At 45.7% G+C, this 18,729-nt stretch overlaps 1 protein-coding gene across 1 annotated transcript in view; it reads right to left on the bottom strand.

Moving 5' to 3' along the window:
• Dhtkd1 (dehydrogenase E1 and transketolase domain containing 1) overlaps window positions 1–16,868 on the bottom strand; it is a 39,470-nt gene extending 22,602 nt beyond the window's left edge. The window contains exons 1-5 of the mRNA XM_021149085.3: window positions 16,577–16,868; window positions 8,508–8,663; window positions 6,925–7,136; window positions 5,743–5,937; window positions 418–687 (exon numbers count right to left, since the gene is read on the bottom strand). Of these exons, the coding sequence (XP_021004744.2) occupies window positions 418–687; window positions 5,743–5,937; window positions 6,925–7,136; window positions 8,508–8,663; window positions 16,577–16,733 (990 nt within the window). The 5' untranslated portion in view covers window positions 16,734–16,868. The remainder of the gene's footprint in view (window positions 1–417; window positions 688–5,742; window positions 5,938–6,924; window positions 7,137–8,507; window positions 8,664–16,576) is intronic.
• Between the last annotated feature and the right edge of the window lie 1,861 nt (window positions 16,869–18,729).

Here is an 18,729-nt window from a genome sequence, read left to right as displayed (position 1 = left end):
GCCAGCCTGGTCTACAAAGTGAGTTCCAGAACAGCCAGGGCTACACAGAGAAACCCTGTCTTGAAAAACCAAAAAAGGCCAGGCATGGTGGTGCACGCCTTTAATCCCAGCACTTGGGAGGCAGAGGCAAGTGGATTTCTGAGTTCGAGGCCAGCCTGGTCTACAGAGTGAGTTCCAGGACAGCCAGAGATACACAGAGAAACCCTGTCTCGAAATAACAAACAAAAAAACAAAAACCTAACGCAAATAATAAACATATCATGAAAATTTTTACCAAACATATTTCTTTAAAGCCCAGAATTCTCTTTTCTCAAAATGTCATTCCACTTTCCTCTTAAACAGCTACAGTATCCTGTCATATCTATCAATCCATTGTTCTTTCAGGCCCCCCCCCAAAAAAAAAAAAACTCCACATACCTGCAGGCACATGACTTTGTCCCCAGGCTGAGCAGAAGCATTTGGGGAGTAGTCCCCATCTTCCCGAGACTGCTGCCTGCCACGAGTTTTCCCTACCGCCACAGGGTTAACAGCTTCCAGATGTGAGGGGTTGGGTAGCATTGTCACATGGAGGGGTCGATGGGCACCAAAGTCTAGGTCCACTGAGGAGGTCAGGTGGGACAGGACATCACCAATGGTGGCAACATTTTCTGGAAACTCGCTTAAGCCTCGCATTTTACGGAACATCAGCTATTAGGGCAAAAATACAAGATATGAAACACATCTTATTTCAGGGGTCTAAAGTGAGCTTAAAGTAAGATAAGCATTATGTAAATTCTTTTATAGTTATTGCAAACATGCATTATTTAAAGACAAACACAGACCTCTAACTGCTGGGTCACTCGGCATTGGAGTTCCTCAGAATCAAATGACAGTCAACATTTTTTAGAGTATTTTTATTGTTAATTACCTATATATATATGTGGGTGCACCTGTGTGTGGGTAGCTGCACATGAGTGCAGGTACCCACAGAATCCATAAGAGACTAGACCCTTCAGCCAAAGAAACACTCCCCTGAAATGTGGCTGCTGATAGGGGTTTCCTCCAGACATCCAGTAAGTGCCCTGGAGCCCCCCATCATGGGTACTGGGAACTAAACTGAAATCTTTTGCAAATAGGTTCTTAACTACCAATATAGCTCTTCCAGTCCTTCGTGGCAATATTTTAAGAGGAATCTAACACAAGGTAAATACTAGTTACTTCTGTCTTATGTAGCTTTCAAAATATGTAATCATTAATAGTGATTTCAGCCACTGCATCGCTGTAAAAAAAGGAACAAAGGAGAAAGGAAAAAACCCACAACTCCATCTTTTTGTAATTCTACCTGACGAAGGTGGAAGGTTTGCTTTGGTTTGGTTTGGTTTTTTGAGACAGGGTTTCTCTGTGTAGCCCTGGCTGTCCTAGAACTCACTCTGTAGACCAGGCTGTCCCAGAATGCTAGAGATCTGCCTGCCTCTGCCTCCCAAGTGCTAGGATTAAAGTCCTGCTCCTCTGCTACCACCACCACCATCCCCAAACCCCACACTGAGGCCAAAAGTGGAAGTTTGAATTAGCTCTCTACCCAACCAAATGTCTACTTTGAAATTTCTATAGTCTTAACCATATTAAAGTGTTGCTATTGATTCTGAAGTCATACATTTTGATTCCACTGACTGTTTGTTTGTGGTTTTGTTTGTTTGTTTGTTTGTTTGGATTTTTTGTTTTTGTTTTTTGAGATAGGGTTTCTCTGTGTAGCCCTGGCTGTCCTGGAACTCACTTTGTAGACCAGGCTGGCTACACTTTGTAGAACTCAGAAATCCGCCTGCCTCTGCCTCCTGAGTACTGGGATTAAAGGCGTGAGCCACCACACCCTGACCTTCACTGACTGTTTTAAATACAGTTTTAGAGTTGAGTTTTTTCACATGTCTTTTGGAAATCCAACAAAGGGCCTCAGGCTTGCAGGCAAGCACTTGACCACTGAACCATCTCCCCAGCCCACGTGCTACTTTTTTTTTTTTAATTAAACATAAGTATACTGTATGTCTTCAGAAGTGCCAGAAGAGGGCATCAGATCTCATTACGGGTGGTTGTGAGCCACCATGTGGTTGCTGTGATTTGAACTCAGGACCTTTGGAAGAGCAGTCAGTGCTCTTATCCGCTGAGCCATCTCACCAGCCCCACGTTCTACTTTTTATAAGGTTCTTTTCTTCTTTTTTCTTTGATTTCAGCAAAGTCCTTTACTTACGTCTTGTTCTGCAGCCATGTCACCTGAGTGTAGGTGGCAGATCCCTGGACGACAGGATGCTCAGAATCACACCCCTCTGGGGCTTCCACTGAGATGCTGCGTGCAGGAGCGCCTGTGCTTCTGCTTCCTCCCCTCCCTCTCATCACTTAGAATGCCGGAGTCCACAGCTCACTCAAATGTGTAGACCGCCTAGCTTTTCCCACTAGATTCTGCTGATTGACAGGTGCTGCACATGTGATGGACTTCATTCTACTCTCGACACTGTCCATGAGACCACTTCCCAAAGACATGTCAGGATAGCGTGGAGGTAACAGTCATGTAGCAGCTAGGCTTGGGGCCTCCAGCAACGGCTTCCTTTGGGGGTTTCCCTCTGCAGTGTTAACAGTGTATTTGTAGAAGACCAAAAGACCATGATTCTTCAGAGTTTGCAATTCCTATGTTTATTCTCTCTCTCTCTCTCTCTCTCTCTCTCTCTCTCTCCCTCTGTCTCTCCTCCCCTCCCCTCCCCTGACCCCCTTACACACACATGTACATCAACACATGGCTTGGATCATCTCTATAGTGTCATAAACACACAACAGACCCCTCTGCTGTCTGTCTCTGAACCTAGCATTTGAACATTTGTGTACAGATCGATTAAAAACTCACCGGAAACACAAACCCAAAGCACAGTGGGTACTCTGGTCAGACCTGGGAACTTTCTGCAAGAGAACCACTTCCCTGAAATGAGGCCGGTAGGCACTTACACCAGAACCCCTAGTAGGCTCAGACCCTCCACTGTGGCCTGGTTAGGCATTCCGGTTTCTGCAGGCAGTAAGTTAAGCAGATCCCCATTCTATGACTGACCCAAAAGCCCCTATGCAACTCTCCAGACACATTCAGGGATACAGGAGATCCCCAGTCCCTCCAGGCAAGTGTCTCTGCTACCATACCCCTGACAGTCGGAGGTAAGAGTGATGGTCCTCTAGGCTAGACCACTCATAAAGCCAGCTGCAAGTGTGGGCTACAAGCTGCCCTTGCCCTTAAATGTGAAAGGTTCCCCGTATGTCAGCATCAGAAGTCACTAGCTCTGGAACACTGTAAGAAAAAAACAAATGGGACTGAGGAGAGCCTGAGTACTGTCGAAGGAACTCAGTGTAGGCTAGAAAAGAGTCTCAGCAAATAATCAGAAGGGGAAAGAAGTCTAGGAAGCACCTAACAGTGTTTTCGTTTACAGGAAAGAAGGAGAGAGGGCCCTGTCGTGACGGGAACCTCGGGGAGAGCAACTGGCTGAAACAGCTTCTGGGCACAAGTTCAGGGTTGGACCATCCTACAGGCCCTGGGCCCTTCTTGTCCATTAGAAATGTTTTCAGCATCCTGGACCAAAGATGAAACCAAGGGCCTGCTTGGTGGGCATGATATCAGGAGACCACAGATCCACCAGGAAACCCCACAGTCATCCTTGGTTAGGATACAACACACGGAAGGAGATGTCCAAGACCAAGCAGCCGCCTTCTGCTTAGTACTACAGTGCCTACTCTACAACTCACATGCACTGAGAGTCTTGAGACCTAGGGAGCACCCATGGTGTTGGAGTCACAGTGCTCTGTGATCACAGGGCTCAGAACAGAGTGCTCTTCCCCAAAACACTGTTCCCAGTTCAGCAGTACATTCGTGATACTACTGGTAATTTTCAGTGATGCAAGTATCCTGTGGGCAAGGTGGAGAGCGCTGCGCACTTTCCAACATGTGGAAGGTGGAGCAGTAGTTGGGAGCTTACATCTGATCCACGAGCACAAGGCGCTACTCCCCCACATGGGTACTAGTACCATGGGAAGAGGACCAACAGGCAGGTCACCATGACATCGGTAGTGCTGAAGTGGAAAGGCAGTGAAGATGCAGCCATCCAGAGACCAGCTCTGGTCCAGCAGCCGTTGTCTTGAGGATGTGGTACTAAGGACAAGCGACAATAAAGCTGCTCAAATCATCAGTTCTGTGGAGTCTCCAGGGCACCTACAGCATCCAGGTTGTGGAGGAGTGCTGCTGGAGCAGATATGCAAGTCACTGTCCCTCCAATCCTGTCAGCCAGGCCCAGCACACCAGTCTCAGCAAAAGTCACTGTAGTTGGGTCGTGGATGCCAGTTTATGTCACACCAGCAAGTGCATCTGATCATGGGGAGGAATATTTTACTCTGAAGTCCAAACTTGCCCCTAGGTCTTCAAGAAGGAGAAGCTGTAAGGACCTTGGACGTGCTAGAGGACAGGACTGGAGGATGTGCCCATGACGTCCCTTGCCTTCTGGATCCTTAAAGCCACTGCTCTGGTTTCCATGGCTGCCCTGTGGTGATTTAAATGAGTGGACCCCATAGGCCATATATTTGAATGCTTGGTCCTTAGTGTAACAGTTTGGAAAGAACTATGGGGTGTGGCCTTGTTGGAAGAGAAGTGTCACTAGGGAATGGGCTTTGAGGTTTTAAAAGCCCAAGCCATGAACAGTTAGCACTCTCTGCCTTGTGCTTGTGGGTCAGATGTAAGCTCTCAACTGCTCCAACAACATGCCTGCCTGCCTATCTGCACTCACTGATTCACCCTCTGAAACTAAGTAAGCCACCACTAAATTCCTCTATGAGTGACCCTGGTGATGGTGTCTGTTCACAGCAACAGAAAAGTATCTGAGACATGGCCCATGCTGCAGAAGTCGAAGCCTAAGCTTGGAAGTAATACTGCTGATGCCAATGCTGTGCTGTGCTCCACTGTGCATGCGTGTGTGTGTGTGTGTGTGTGTGTGTGTATATGCATGTGTGTGCGCGTGTGTATGTGTGTGTGTATGTGTGCGTGTGTGTGTGTCTGCTGTAGCAGAGGAAGGGCAGAGGGCAATTTTGCTTATCATTCCTTGACCACCAGGCAACTTGAAGAAACAAAATAACCCAGGATTTCCCTGAGAGAAGAACCTATAAAAGAACATTACGGGAAAGTCAACCTCGATTTTTGCCTGTCAGCATGAAGCTCCACCCCTTCACTAAGCTATCCCACCAACTGTTCATAAGCCCCACCAGTTTCTAGAGGAACTTAGCACCATCACCTTCATTATGCTGCAGTCCTGCACAGGCAAGAACCACAGAAACTTTCCTAGAGACATAGAAAAGCTACCTCTGTGGAGTCTCATCAACATGGCTGCCCAAACGAGACCCGAAGGCCTACATCAACTAACATGCCATTATGGAAAGGGGAAGGCTCCAGAGGCCTCAGCCGGAGACTAAGAGTCGTGGGCAGCTGAGGAGTGCCCAGAGCCGGAGAAAGATCTTCCCCAGGGAAGAGCCTCCGGTTGTTTCTCCAGGACCAAGTGGTTGGCCCTGAGATCGTGCGCATACAGGTAACAGTATATGTCACTGAGTGGGCTGCATTTATGCATCTAGGAGTATAGGAGTTTGGGGTTACGTGGATGGGATTGTGTAACAACAATTAAAGGTAAAAATAAAATAGTAGCCATGGACATTAAAAAACAAACAAACAAACAAAGCCCACATAGAGAGGAACCTTACCTCCGGAGGTAACTGCAGAAGGCCTGTCAACAAATTCAACCTCCCTCTATGGGGCATCCCGATAATGATGTCGGTTATACCGCCATAGGCTGACAATTTCAGCAACTCATGGAAAAAGCCCATCATGCTCTCTGCCCCTTCACCTCCGTATCTCTTCACTGTGGCAAACTTGGTGGCCAAAAAGTGGTCAAACTCCTACGGAACAGACATATTAGCTGCTGGAAGACAGTCAAGTGCTCAGGCGAAAGGCAGATATGGTCCATGTGGTGTAAGAAGGCCCCAGATTATTCCAGTGGTCCCATCTGTGTCCCTTCACTACATATCCACAGAGAGAGGCATCATGGGATAGTACAGCTCTGCTAAGGACCCTTGACCCAGAAGGAGCTGTAAAGAGTAGACCTGAGTGACAGAATCACATATCTGGGGACAGCTACTTTCTGTATTTGCTTTTCTAGACTTAAGGGTGGACTTGGCTATCTGCTGCTTAGTCAAACAGTAGTTTTTGTAGAGGTTCCACAGTATTTTCTCACCAAGGTCTAATGCTATCCAGATACTCACAGCGGTGGAAAGAGGCTTTTATTGGTTTGTCCTGCCTGAGTCCTTACCTCAGCCCTGATGGTTTGGTTTCACCAGTTTACATTGAGACCCTCTGCCCAGGAGTTCAGCAATCTCTTCAGGAAACAAAAAGAGATGCATCATCTCAAGGACTCTGTCAGCTTTTACAAAACAAGCAGACAAATGCTTCAACGCACTTTGATGCCGAGGAGGGCCAACAGCTCTCGGCATGTCATCCACTTTGCTTCTGCCTGGAGTGAAGTGTTGCTAAGTCTGTTGTGCTGAAGCAATGGGGAGCGACAGGGACAAGGTCTAATGTCTTCTTTCCTCTCTTTAGTGGCGAGCGATCTTCGTGGGAACTGAGAAGACCTGGTTCACTGATATTAGCTAGTACTTATTTTTACCATTTTTAGCTATATAGTTGTATGTATCTGTGCGTCAGTATATACATATTAGTGCGGGTGCCCTCAGAAGCCATTGACGTTGGATCCCCTGTTGCTGGAGTTAAAAACAGCAACATGAGGCACCATGTGGGTGTTGGGATTTGAACCTGGGTTTTCTAGAAGAGCAGTAGGTGATTTTAGCCACTGAGCCACCCCTCCGGCCCCTAGCTGATACTGTTTATACCTGAGACTCTAGCAAGAGTTTTGACAGGTATTTTCGTTCTTCTGTGGTAAACGTCTCCTTTTTCAGTTCCTCAAACCTCCTGGCAAACCAGTCTCTCTCTTCCTGGCTCTGAAGCTGGGCGGTTTCGATAGAAATTGGGCCACAGTAGATATGGTTCAGATAGGCCAATACCTCCTCAAGAGAAGCGGCTTCTTTGCCCAGGTTTAACAGTCCTGTGAAAGAGAACCAAAGGGATCATTTCACAGAATAAGCAGCTGCACGGAAGGGAAATCGAGGGACGGAACAGAACACCCACCGCTGCTGCTTCCACTGTGAGCTCCATTACAAACGGAATCATCACTGGTTAGTAATAGTTTCTTTAAAAAAAAATGTGGGAACGTATATCCAGGATCTCTCACGTAACAAGCAAGCATTCTGCACTGAGGTGCAGCCTCTGACCCATCTAGACCTTCTCTAAAGGCAAAATTAAAATTCCAGTTGATAGCCATAAGGTAGTGAAACTCAATGGAAGGAGACCTTCCTCATGAGGACAGCTCTATGTTATGTCAGATTGTGATTCTATAGTAACTTCAGGATAAAATTTAAAACTCTTGGGATAGGACTACATCTCAGTGTAGAGCTCCTGCCTGGCATGCACAGGATCCCGGGTCTCTTTCTTGCAGCACAATAATACTGATAACGTAGGTAACATGAGATAAACCCTAAAACGGTGGCTTGTGATCCAGGTCAGAAAATTTTTCTGTTTGTTTGTGATTGCTTTAGTTTCCAGGCCAGGAGAGGTGGAATGAGGGGGTTAGGGCTTTAGAATGAAAGCAGAGCAGGCTGTTTCCCACCTCTGCCATGTGACAGCTACACAGTCCTTAAGTTTGCTGAGTCTGTTTGCATTGGGGTAGTTTGAATGAGAAGCCCCCGTAGGTTCAGAGACTGGAACACTCGGACCCCAGAAGGTGGTGCTGCTTGGGAAGTTTAGGAGGCCATGCTGGAGGAATGATGTCACCAGGATTAGGCTTTGAGACTGTTTGTTTGTTTGTTGAGACAGGGTTTCTCTGTGTAGCCCTAGCTGTCCTGGAACTCACTCTGTAGACCAGGCTGGCCTCGAACTCAGAAATCCGCCTGCCTCTGCCTCCCGAGTGCCGGGATTAAAGGCGTGCGCCACCACGCCCGGCCTATGTGTTTTTACCACAGAGAAACTGAGACCATTCTAGAACTTCAAGACAGCTCCTACTCGAAGACAATTCAGTGTGCCCTTCCTTGTCCCTCCTCCCAGTGGTTCTCAAGCTATGGGCCACAACCCCATTGAAGGGCTAATGATCTTCTCACAGGGGGCTGACCAAGACCATCAGAAAAGACAGATATTTACATTATGACTCATAACAGTAGCAAAATAAATAGCAACAAAACTAATTTTATGGTGGGCACCACCACAACATGAGGAACAACTGTATTCAAGAGTTGACATGTTAGGAAGTTTGAGCACCACTGCCTTTACCTGATGGAAGTCTCCAATCCACGGCATCCTGTTCTACAAGAACAGAACAAGGCTCTTCCTGCCAGTTCCCTCGAACACCCTGGAGCTGCCTTACCTGTGGTAGTGAAGGGTCCCTGGAGTGTCTGGACAAGAGCTTGGATTTCAGGCACAGTATCCAGGAGAGCTTGTCCAGGGAAGAGAGGGTTGATCTGGGCAGCTTTGTGGCCATGCTCACAATACACTGTCACCAGCCTGGCAAGGCCATGGTCAACTGAATTGGGAGAAGGAATAACACAGTTGAGGAGATGCTCAGAAACTATAGAAACACTTGCCGCAGAAGGATGGCCTTAGACATTTAACACACTGGTCCCTGCCCCCTCCCACAACCCCGCATCTACCAGGCGTTTTCAGGATGAAAGGGCTGTCAGATGCTAGGTAACACACTTATTTCCTTACATTTATCTCCTGACATCTAAAATCCATGGACACAACACCAAAGCCAACAGGAAACGAGCTCAAGCCATGAGTGCTTATTCGTGATAACTGGATGAGTGATAGACATTAGGAAGAACTTCCGAAACGACACACAACCGTTCCACACTGACATTAAAGACATGGTGGTCCCCTTCCTTTCCCTGTTAGTACAGGGATTCTTAGAACTTAGACTGCATATTAAAAACAGAGGAAATGCTGGGCACAGTGTCAAGTGCCTTTAATCCCAGCACTTTGGAGGCAGAGGCAGGCAGATTTCTGTAAATTCAAAACTAGCCTAGTCTACAACGTGAACACCCAGACAGCCAAGGCTACACAGAGAAACCCTGTCTCCAAAAAAACAAAAAAACAAACAAACAAACAAAAAAACACCACCAAAAAGCAAAAAGCAAGCAAACAAACAACAGGGTTAGGGAAACAGCTCAATGGCTGAGGACACTTGCTGCTCTTGCAGAGGCCCAGGTTCAGCTCCCAACATCCACTTGGCAGCTTGCAACCATGTGTAACTCCAGTTCCAGGGGACTCAGAGCTCTCTTAGTACATATTCATACATGCAGGCCAAACATTCATTCACATAAAACAAGAATCTATCATCTATCTATGTATCTATCTACCTACCTATGTACAGATATTTTTCTCTGGTTGGAGTTATACATGCTTGTATCTGGGAGGCAGAGGCAGATGGATTAAGGCCTACCTACTAAGCTCGAAGCCAGCCAGGGCTACATAGTGAGACCCTGTCTCAAACAAACAAAAATAACAACAATAATTGTAAAGTGAAGGTAAAGCCCCAAATCAATGTTACATATCCATTTCTCCTTCAGTGCTAGGAACAAAACTTCAGGGCCTCCCACGTGCTCTACCACAAGGCCAAACACCCAATCTCACATTTCCTTTGTTAAAAAAAAAAAAAAAAATCTGTATTTATTTATTTTGGCAAGGGGCATGCCAGAACATGCATGCGGAATCCTGAGGATAACTCGTGAAAATTTTGTTCTCTCCTTTTACTGTGTGGGTCCCAGGGATCAAATTTAGGTGCTCAGGCTTGGTAGCAAGCACCTACATCCCATGAGCTATCTAACTGGCCCTCTTTTATTATTTCAGACTCCAGACACAGTTATTCTATAAAACCATAGACAAGGAATTAACCTTAATTATCTTGTCACTTGCAAAACTATCATCAAGCTACATAGATAAACTGGGCACAGTGGCTCACATCTGCAGTCCAGGCATTCTGGGGCTTGCTCTGACTTCAAGGCTCTATGTGTTGCTAAGTTCATGACATGCGGTGGCATAGTGAGGGAAGATCAGGGACACAGTCAGACATATTTGCATTGTCACCAGCTAAGCAGGCCCACAGTGCACCGTATTCCTAGACACGACTCTGGTTTGCCCCTTCCTGAGTCTTTTTTTTTTTTTAGATTTATTTATTTATTATATGTAAGTACACTGTAGCTGTCTTCAGACACTCCAGAAGAGGGCACCAGATCTCGTTACGGATGGTTGTGAGCCACCATGTGGTTGCTGGGATTTGAACTCAGGACCTTCGGAAGAGCAGTCGGGTGCTCTTACCCGCTGAGCCATCTCACCAGCCCCCTTCCTGAGTCTTAACTGCTGAACATGTCGTCCAGTTTGAGGAGACATCCTTCTAGATACTGCTCTTTGCTTGGGATAGCCACAGCTAGGTTCTGTTGCTTGTGACTGGAAGACACATCGAAAACAAGATGATGTTTACAAAAGACGACGGCAAAAACATCCATCTCCACTGATTACTTTGTTATTTCCTATACATTAAAATGTATAATTTTGGTAGTGAGGCACAAGGACCTTAGTTCTGCTTCAGGAAGGAGAATGCCAAGTTACCCAGCACAAAGTACACTAGCCGAAAAGTTAAACTAAACTTAGTATTTCATTTAAAAGCCAGACGAAGGGAGACAGCGGCTGCCAAAAACAAAAACAAAAACAAAAACAAAAAACAAAAAAAACGGGCATGGTGGTGCACGCCTTTAATCCCAGCACTCGGAAGGCAGAGGCAGGAGGATTTCTGAGTTCAAGGCCAGCCTGGTCTACAGAGTGAGTTCCAGGACAGCCAAGGCTACACAGAGAAGCCCTGTCTCGGAAAACCAACAAAACAAAACAAAACAAAACAAAACAAAAAAAACAAACAAAAAAAAAAGAGTTTGGGCTGCTTCTCCAGAAAATCCTGATTCAATTCTCAGTACTTTCTGTAACTCTAGTCCGAGGGGACCTGACACCTCTTCTGGCCTCTTCGGGCAGTAAATGCCTCCTTCCATGACATATAGCTTTTGGTTTTTTTCTTTCCTTTTTTTTTTTTCTTTCCTTTCCTTTCCTTTTCTTTTTCTTTTCTTTTTCTTTTTTTAAGGATATCTCAACTATCCAAGTGCTGAGATTACAAACATATATTAGCATGTTTGACTCTGCTGTTGGGGGTCAGGGAAAGGAGGTTGTTTTTAATTTTTTGAGACAGAGTTTCCTTGTGTATCCCTAACTGTCCTGGAAGTTGCTCTGTAGAACAGGCTGGCCTGGAACTCAGAGATATGCCTGCCTGTGCCTCCCAAGAGCTGGGCTACACCACCACCTCCAGGCTAAGTTAAGAAACCTCTAAAACTGACACCGGTAATAAAGAAGCTGACTCCAATGTTCCATTATACTTACACACATACACACACCACATACATACACCACACACACACACATACACCATATACACATATACACCATATACACACATATACACCACACACACACACACACACACTCAGTAGGATGTAAGGAGCAGCCACCCACCGTAGCCACTCCAGCTGCCAGGCCTCCCACTCCATAACAGACTATCTCCCCAAGACGTGAAACAGCATAAGCCTCCCCCTTTGACCCGTTGCTGTCAGTAGTTTGCAATCTCAGTAAGAAAGCTAGGGGGGCTGTTAGGATGGGGTGGGGGAAGCAGGGGAGAGAAAAAAAAAAAAAAACCACTACACTTTTTAAAAGATGCTCAAAAAAAAAAAAATGAAAATCTAAAAATCTAAAATCCTTCACGATATCCTTGAGGATTGCCATTTTTCATCTTGCCTCCACTATGAGCTAGGAGTTTGGTTGAATAAATCCAAAATTGATGCATGAGATTCTGAGCACAAATAAATAAATAAAATAATTTGGCAACTAGGGTTTACAGAGGCTAAAGTACAAGCTATTACCAAGAGTAAGCTACAAAGAACTCAGTCAAAGTTTAACTGCTGAAAACACGGACAATATCTCAATCCAAGAGGCTTCCGGAGCACAAAGGCATGCTTAGTGAGTGGTGTGGTACCCCAGACAGTCACCGGCTACACACAAGACAAACGTATGGAGGGCGAGGAAAGGCAGTGATAAATCTTTTTTGTTGGTTTTGTTTTTTTTTTTTTTTTCGAGACAGGGTTTCTCTGTATAGTCCTGGCTGTCCTGGAACTCACTTTGTAGACCAGGCTGGCCTTGAACTCAGAAATTCGCCTGCCTCTGCCTGCCAAGTGCTGGGATTAAAGGTATGCACCACCACCACCCGGCTTGCTTATTTGTTTTTAACTTAAATACATTTACTCTGTACCTGCTAGGCACTGGGTACTATACTAGACACCAAAGATTTAGATATAGGAAATACAAATTCTATATTGTCCAAGTTTCTAAACTCTGGTGAGTTGAAAGAAGAAACAGTACCTGAATCTTAGGGGAGACATCCTCCAGCTCGTGTGCAGCTTTTGTATGCAGCACAACATTGTCATTTATGAAACTCATGGGGCTGGAATGATTCAATAGTTAAGAGCACTTGATGCTTTCACAGAGGACCAACCAGTTTCAGTGTCCAGCAGCCATACTTAATGGCCGACAACTACCTATAACTCCAGATCTCTGTGTGTGTGTGTGTATGTGTGTGTGTGAGTGCATGCACCCCCCCCCCAAACAGGTAATGAGAACTTTGGTTTCTTTCTTTCTTTTTTTGTTTTTTTGAGACAGGGTTTCCCTGTGTAGCATTGGCTGTCCTGGAACTCATTCTGTAGACCAGGCTGGCAATATTTATAGCTATAGTTGGCCAGCTAGTAGGCCCATATGGCCATGACCTCAAACCTGCAAGCTACAGAGCTTCAACCCTTCATATTCTACTGAGAATGCACCTTCCTCCCTCCCCACACCCCAGATTTTTATAAGATAACTCAGTCTAGCGCAATGGTTCTCAACCCTTGGATTGCAATCCCTTTGGCAGTTAAACCACTCATTCATAGGAGTCACATATCAGATACCCTGTGTAACTGATATCTATACATTTACACATTATGATTCATAACAGTAGCAAAATTACAGCTGTGAAGTAGCAACAAAATAATTTTATGGTTGGGGTTCCCCACAATATAAGGAACTGTATTAAAGGGTCACAGCATTAGGAAGGTTGAGAACAACTGAGCTAGCTTAACCTTAAATATCAAATAAAGAGAGCTGGTTGTAGTGGTTCGAGCCTTAATCCCAGCACTCAGGAAGCAAAGGATCTCTGTGAGCTCGAAGCCAGCCTGGCAGCCTGGTCTACAGAATTTCAGGACAGCTAGGGCTGTTTAGTTTAGTTTACTCTCAAAAAACCAAAAATCAAACAAAGAATGTAACCTTGAGGGTAGGGCATGGTGAAACAGGCCTTTGGTCCCACCTGAGAGGCAGAGATAAGTCAGAAATAAAGAGAGCGCAGCCTGGTTTAAAAAGCAAATTCCAGGTCAGAAAGGACTACATACTGTCTTACAAAAGAATATTACCTTCATACTAAGACCTGTAATTCAGAGTCTAAAGGCAAATACCATTCATTTAGAGAACAGAGATAACTAATAAGAGATCAGACTTTTCAAGCTTAACTCTTTTCTCAATGAGTTTCCTCTCTCCTTCTCTCCCCCTCTCCTCCCACCCCCACTCTCCAATAGGATAGAATTAACATGGTATATAAATCAACCTGGTTTGGCAACTCTTGCCCACCTCAGCCTCTTGAGTGCTGGGATTAAAGGTATGGCTAGATAAGTTTTTTGACCTAAGCAACGTGCCCATGCAATAACCAGAAACAATGGTTGCAGACCCGTAAACTTTATAAGAAACCTGTATTGCCAAAAAATTCCTAACTCTGGCCTAAAACACACACACACACACACACACACACACACACACACACCCCAGGACTGAATGTTCATATATGGAATGGGGGATAGAGTTTATAGAATGCTAGATTGAGGTACTGCCAGCCCTGTCAATGAGGACAGCAAGCTCACCAGATAATGATGCTAACTCATTCAGAAGCTACAAAGAGGGGAAAAGGTGTATATATGGAAGAAAAGAAAACTTTAAAAAAATTCAGGGTTGATTTTGGGAGCCACAGCTACCAGTTTTCCCCTTCCTTTCAGATAATAAGATAATTCTTAGCTGTTGCATGGCCATGCAGGTAAAACACTGTGTTCCCCAGCCTCCATTGCTCACAGGGATGTGTAGCTACTGACTAACTTCGTCGTCTATGGGATGTGAATACAAGTCACGCATGCGCCTCTCTTCTCCCTTTTCCCCCATGCCTCCCCACAGATGATGATCTATAAAGAGTTGTGATAAAGTAACTTCCTAGAGCAGAAGAAAACTATCGCAGATATCCACGCAGTGGTATTTCAAAAAAAAGGATCCCATCCGTCTTTAAGATTTAGTCAGAGTATTTTTAAATAAAGTAAAAACATTTGTTACCCTTCCCATCAAACCCCCTTGAGCCTGATGCTGCCACTTGATGCAAATGTTCCCGGCATTGGCTCTGTTCTCCCCTCACAGTGGCCCTAACACACACAAGGTCAAACCCATGGCCTGAAGCTGTCATTTGGTTCTGAACTTTCAGATGGGACCAAATACCTCATAATAAAGTGAGTTCTCTCTTAGTTAGGAGAAGTGGAAGGTCATTTGGTGATAAGGGAAGAGAGAAAGAATTAACAACTCCAGAGATATTTTTCTAGCCCTACCAGTCTACAGCTCCCCAAATGACTCTCATAGTCTTCCAAATAACAACTGTTAGCCTAGGTTTGCCTTAACTCAGGAGGTCAGGAGGATGGGAAAGAAAAGCTCCAAAGCAGTCACAGTAGAATTACGCTGAGTGCTCACTAGCATAACTTTAAATAGAGGCATTGCCCGTCCACATACAACACACATCCCTTATGACTGGCCAAAGGTGGACACCCAGAGGCACACACTCGCATGAACTCTGGGCTGTGGGTCTATGTAGCTCAGCGGTACAGCACTTGCCTAGCACTGGCAAACCCTCATTCTGCTCTCTCCAATACTATAAAAAGAAGAGGGGGTGGGGAGGTCATGTTTTTGAACTTCACCTAACAACCTGGATAAAGAGAAAAGAACACAGAACTGAGAACTAGCATTTTAAACACCAAAATCACTGCTAATACACACTAAGTCTAAGAAGAGTGCGTATAAATGATAGGGGCTCAGTGGTAGGGCTGTAAGACCAAACCACACCGAAAAAAAAGTCTACACTGAAGTTGTAATGTGAAAGAAAATATAGCTTGCAAAGCCAGAATTAACAATCTAGTTGATCAAAATGCTTTCCCTAAAAATATTCCACTATAGCTGGTCCACGATAGCAGGTCGTGGTGGCACACACCTTTAGTCCCACACTAAGGAGGTGGAGGCAAGATCTCTGGGTTTGAGGCCTCTGGGGTCTACATAGCTAGTTCCAGAACAGCCGGGGGCTTCACAGAGTAACACGGTCTCAAAGGAAAAAAAAAATTGACTGCATACAAATGAATGAGATGAAGTTTATTTTTAGTGGTCCCGGGGTAAATAGCAAAGTGCTAAAATTCTAAAGTGTGAAGAGTCTAATCGGGCTCTTAAAAGTTAAAGAGGAGCCCGGCGTGGTGGCGCACGCCTTTAATCCCAGCACTTGGGAGGCAGAGACAGGCGGATTTCTGAGTTCGAGGCCAGCCTGGTCTACAAAGTGAGTTCCAGGACAGCCAGGGCTACACAGAGAAACCCTGTCTCAAAAACAAACAAACAAAAAAAACTGTCTCAAAAAAACAAAAAGAAAAGAAAAAAAGAAAAAGAAAGAAAGAAAAAGGAGGAGAAGGAGGAGGAGGAGGAGAAGTAGCATTGAGATGTCATCTGTACCCAGTTGGCCCTGAAAATGTATCATCCATTTAAGAACTAGGAGGTCAGGCGGGCGTGGTAGCGCACGCCTATAATCCCAGCACTCGGGAGGCAGAGGCAGGCGGATTTCTGAGTAGCCTGGTCTACAAAGTGAGTTCCAGGATAGCCAGGGCTATACAGCAAAAAAAAAAAAAAAAAAAAAAGAACTGGGAGGTCTTAGACCGTGTCTCCTCCCACAGACCAGTCTCTGCCAATAGCCAAATGCCCACTTCTTTATGGGAAAGAAAGTAAAAGCTGTCCCCAAACCAGGACCCAATAAGAAAGATGGGTAGATTACGTGGAAACAAAGCCAGGGATGCCCAACTGTGAAGGTTAGACACTGATGAGACCTCGACACTGACAATTCCCAAGCTTTTCTCCGTCTGTCTCCTCTGCTCTCCAAGGCTGCTATCCCTCACAGGCCAGAAGCTCCCTGGAGCCAGCACCCACCACAAGCTGCACAAGAGGCCCCTTTGGGCCTTGCCCTCTGCCCGCTGCATCCCCAACCTGAGGGGCGTGCACGGTCGCCTCGGGGCTCTCTGTTCTCCGCTTTCCTAGGCCGGTATCCATAGACGCCCCTCTCCGTCTGGTAACTGCGCCGGAGAAGCAGAACGGCCCGGCGGAGAGCTCTCCCTGCAGCTGACACAGTGGCGGTCGATGCCATGTCCAATCTGGGGTCGAAGACGCCGTGGAAGAACAGAAAAACAGGAGCTGCAACCAAGGAGGGCGAGGGTCTGGTGCAGGAGAGGAGGGAGACCCGAACGCACCACGTGAGTCTGAGGACCCGTCCCAGGATAACGCCCCCAGGCCTCATTGGTCGAGAGGCGGGCCTCTCAGGGCCAATGAAAGGCTGGAATCTGAGGCGTAGGCACGCCTTGTATACAGCCTGGTTTGGGGGCCGATCCCGGGGTCAAAGGCCTCCTGGATTTGGACCCTGTGCAAGGCTGGCGACCCGCCTTAATAGTCACCCTCTGCTGGAAGCTCTAGAGTACAGCCGTGTAGTTTTCATTACAGAAACAACGAAAGCAGAAAGAAAGAATTTGGGAGAGAGAAGAAAACTCAATTTCACCTTGTTTTAAAGTTAGCCTGCAAATTGATCGGTTTCATCACTACATTGCATTTTTATTCATACTTTGTTCTCTATTGTCCTTCTTCCTTACCGTCCCTCCCCTTTGGCACCTTCTACTCTCCTGTATTTTCCCCTCTTCTCTCCTCCTGCCCCACCCTCCCGGCCCCCAACCTCACCCTGAAACTGGGCTTCTCTGTGTCCTGGAACTCGCCCTGTAGATCAGGATGGCATTGAACTCAGAGGTCTGCCTGCCTCTCTGAGTGCTGGGATCAAAGGCATGGGCCGCCGCCACCCTACTAAGGTCTTCTTATATTGGTGCTATGATGTAAGGATGCTTCCCTATCAACCAACATATAGAAGTAGGTAGGTACAGTAGCCAAACAAGCCCTCCACTAGGCAGGTATCAGACTACAAGTTCTAATGCCAACCTTACTATTAAATGGCCATGTAGTGACTTAGACCTTAAATGTATTAGCATATATGATTTGTGAAGACTAATGGAGTTCTCCTTTTAACATTTTCACACATGTATATGTACTTTGATCAAATTCCTCACCCCATTCAACCTCCTCTTGTCCCTGCCCCCACTAGCTCTTCCTTCCTCCCAAATGTGACTGCTTCCATTTTCATGCTTCTTATAATGCTCTGTGTCTATGGGAGTTTTGCCTGCATGTATGTCTGTGCACCAGGTGCACACAGTGCCTGTGGAACCACAAAGAGGCACTGGGAATCCAAGCCAGATCCTCTGCGAGAGCAGCCAGTGTTCTCAAGTTCCTCTCCAGCCCTTTAAGATATATATCTATATCTATGTATGCCTGTATATGTATATATATTCCAATATATATTTGCTTTTCTCTCTGAGCCTGGCTTACTTTGCTTAATGTGATGTGGTGGTCTGAATAAGAGTGGTCCCCATAGGCTCATTTGAATGCTTGGTCACAGGGAGTGGCACTACTTGACAGGGATTGGAAGGTGTGGCCTTGTTGGAGGAAGTGTGTTCCTGGGGGCGGGCTTTAGCTCAAATCAGGCCCAGTGTCTCTCTTCTCCTGCTGTGTGCAAATCCAGATGTAGAACTGTCCACTTCCATGTCTGCCTGTATGCCACCTTGCTCTCTACCATGATGACAATGGACTAAACTGTAAGCAAGCTCCAATTAAATGCTTTCCTTTCTAGCAGTTGTGTTGGTCATGATGTCTCTTCACAGCAATAAAACATTGAATAAGACAAATGAGGGTTTCTATTTTCCTGCAAATGGCTTGATTTCATTCTTTATGGCTGAATAGTGTGTGTGTGTGTGTGTTTCTTAATATCTTCATTCTTTTATCAGCTCACAGGCTGATTACATAGCATGGCTGTTGTGCATGCTGTCTCAGTGAAAACAGGTACGCAGGTAGCTCTGCTGTATAGTGACTTGGATATTTAAAGGCTTATAACTAGAAATGGATCTTGCAGTAGTTTATGGTTTGTTTTGGTTTTATTTTTCTTGCTTGCTTGCTTGTTTGTTTGTTTAAGAATGCTTAACTACAAGAGACACCATGACCAAGGCAATGTATAAACGAGAGCATTTAATTTGGGGCTTGCTGTAAGTTTC

The sequence above is a fragment of the Mus caroli genome, unplaced genomic scaffold (genome assembly GCF_978045245.1).
Source record: "Mus caroli unplaced genomic scaffold, Mus_caroli_1 scaffold_2, whole genome shotgun sequence".
Taxonomy (NCBI): Eukaryota; Metazoa; Chordata; class Mammalia; order Rodentia; family Muridae; genus Mus; species Mus caroli.
The sequence above is the reverse complement of the archived record's forward strand: the minus strand, read 5'-3'. Positions and strand labels throughout refer to the sequence as shown.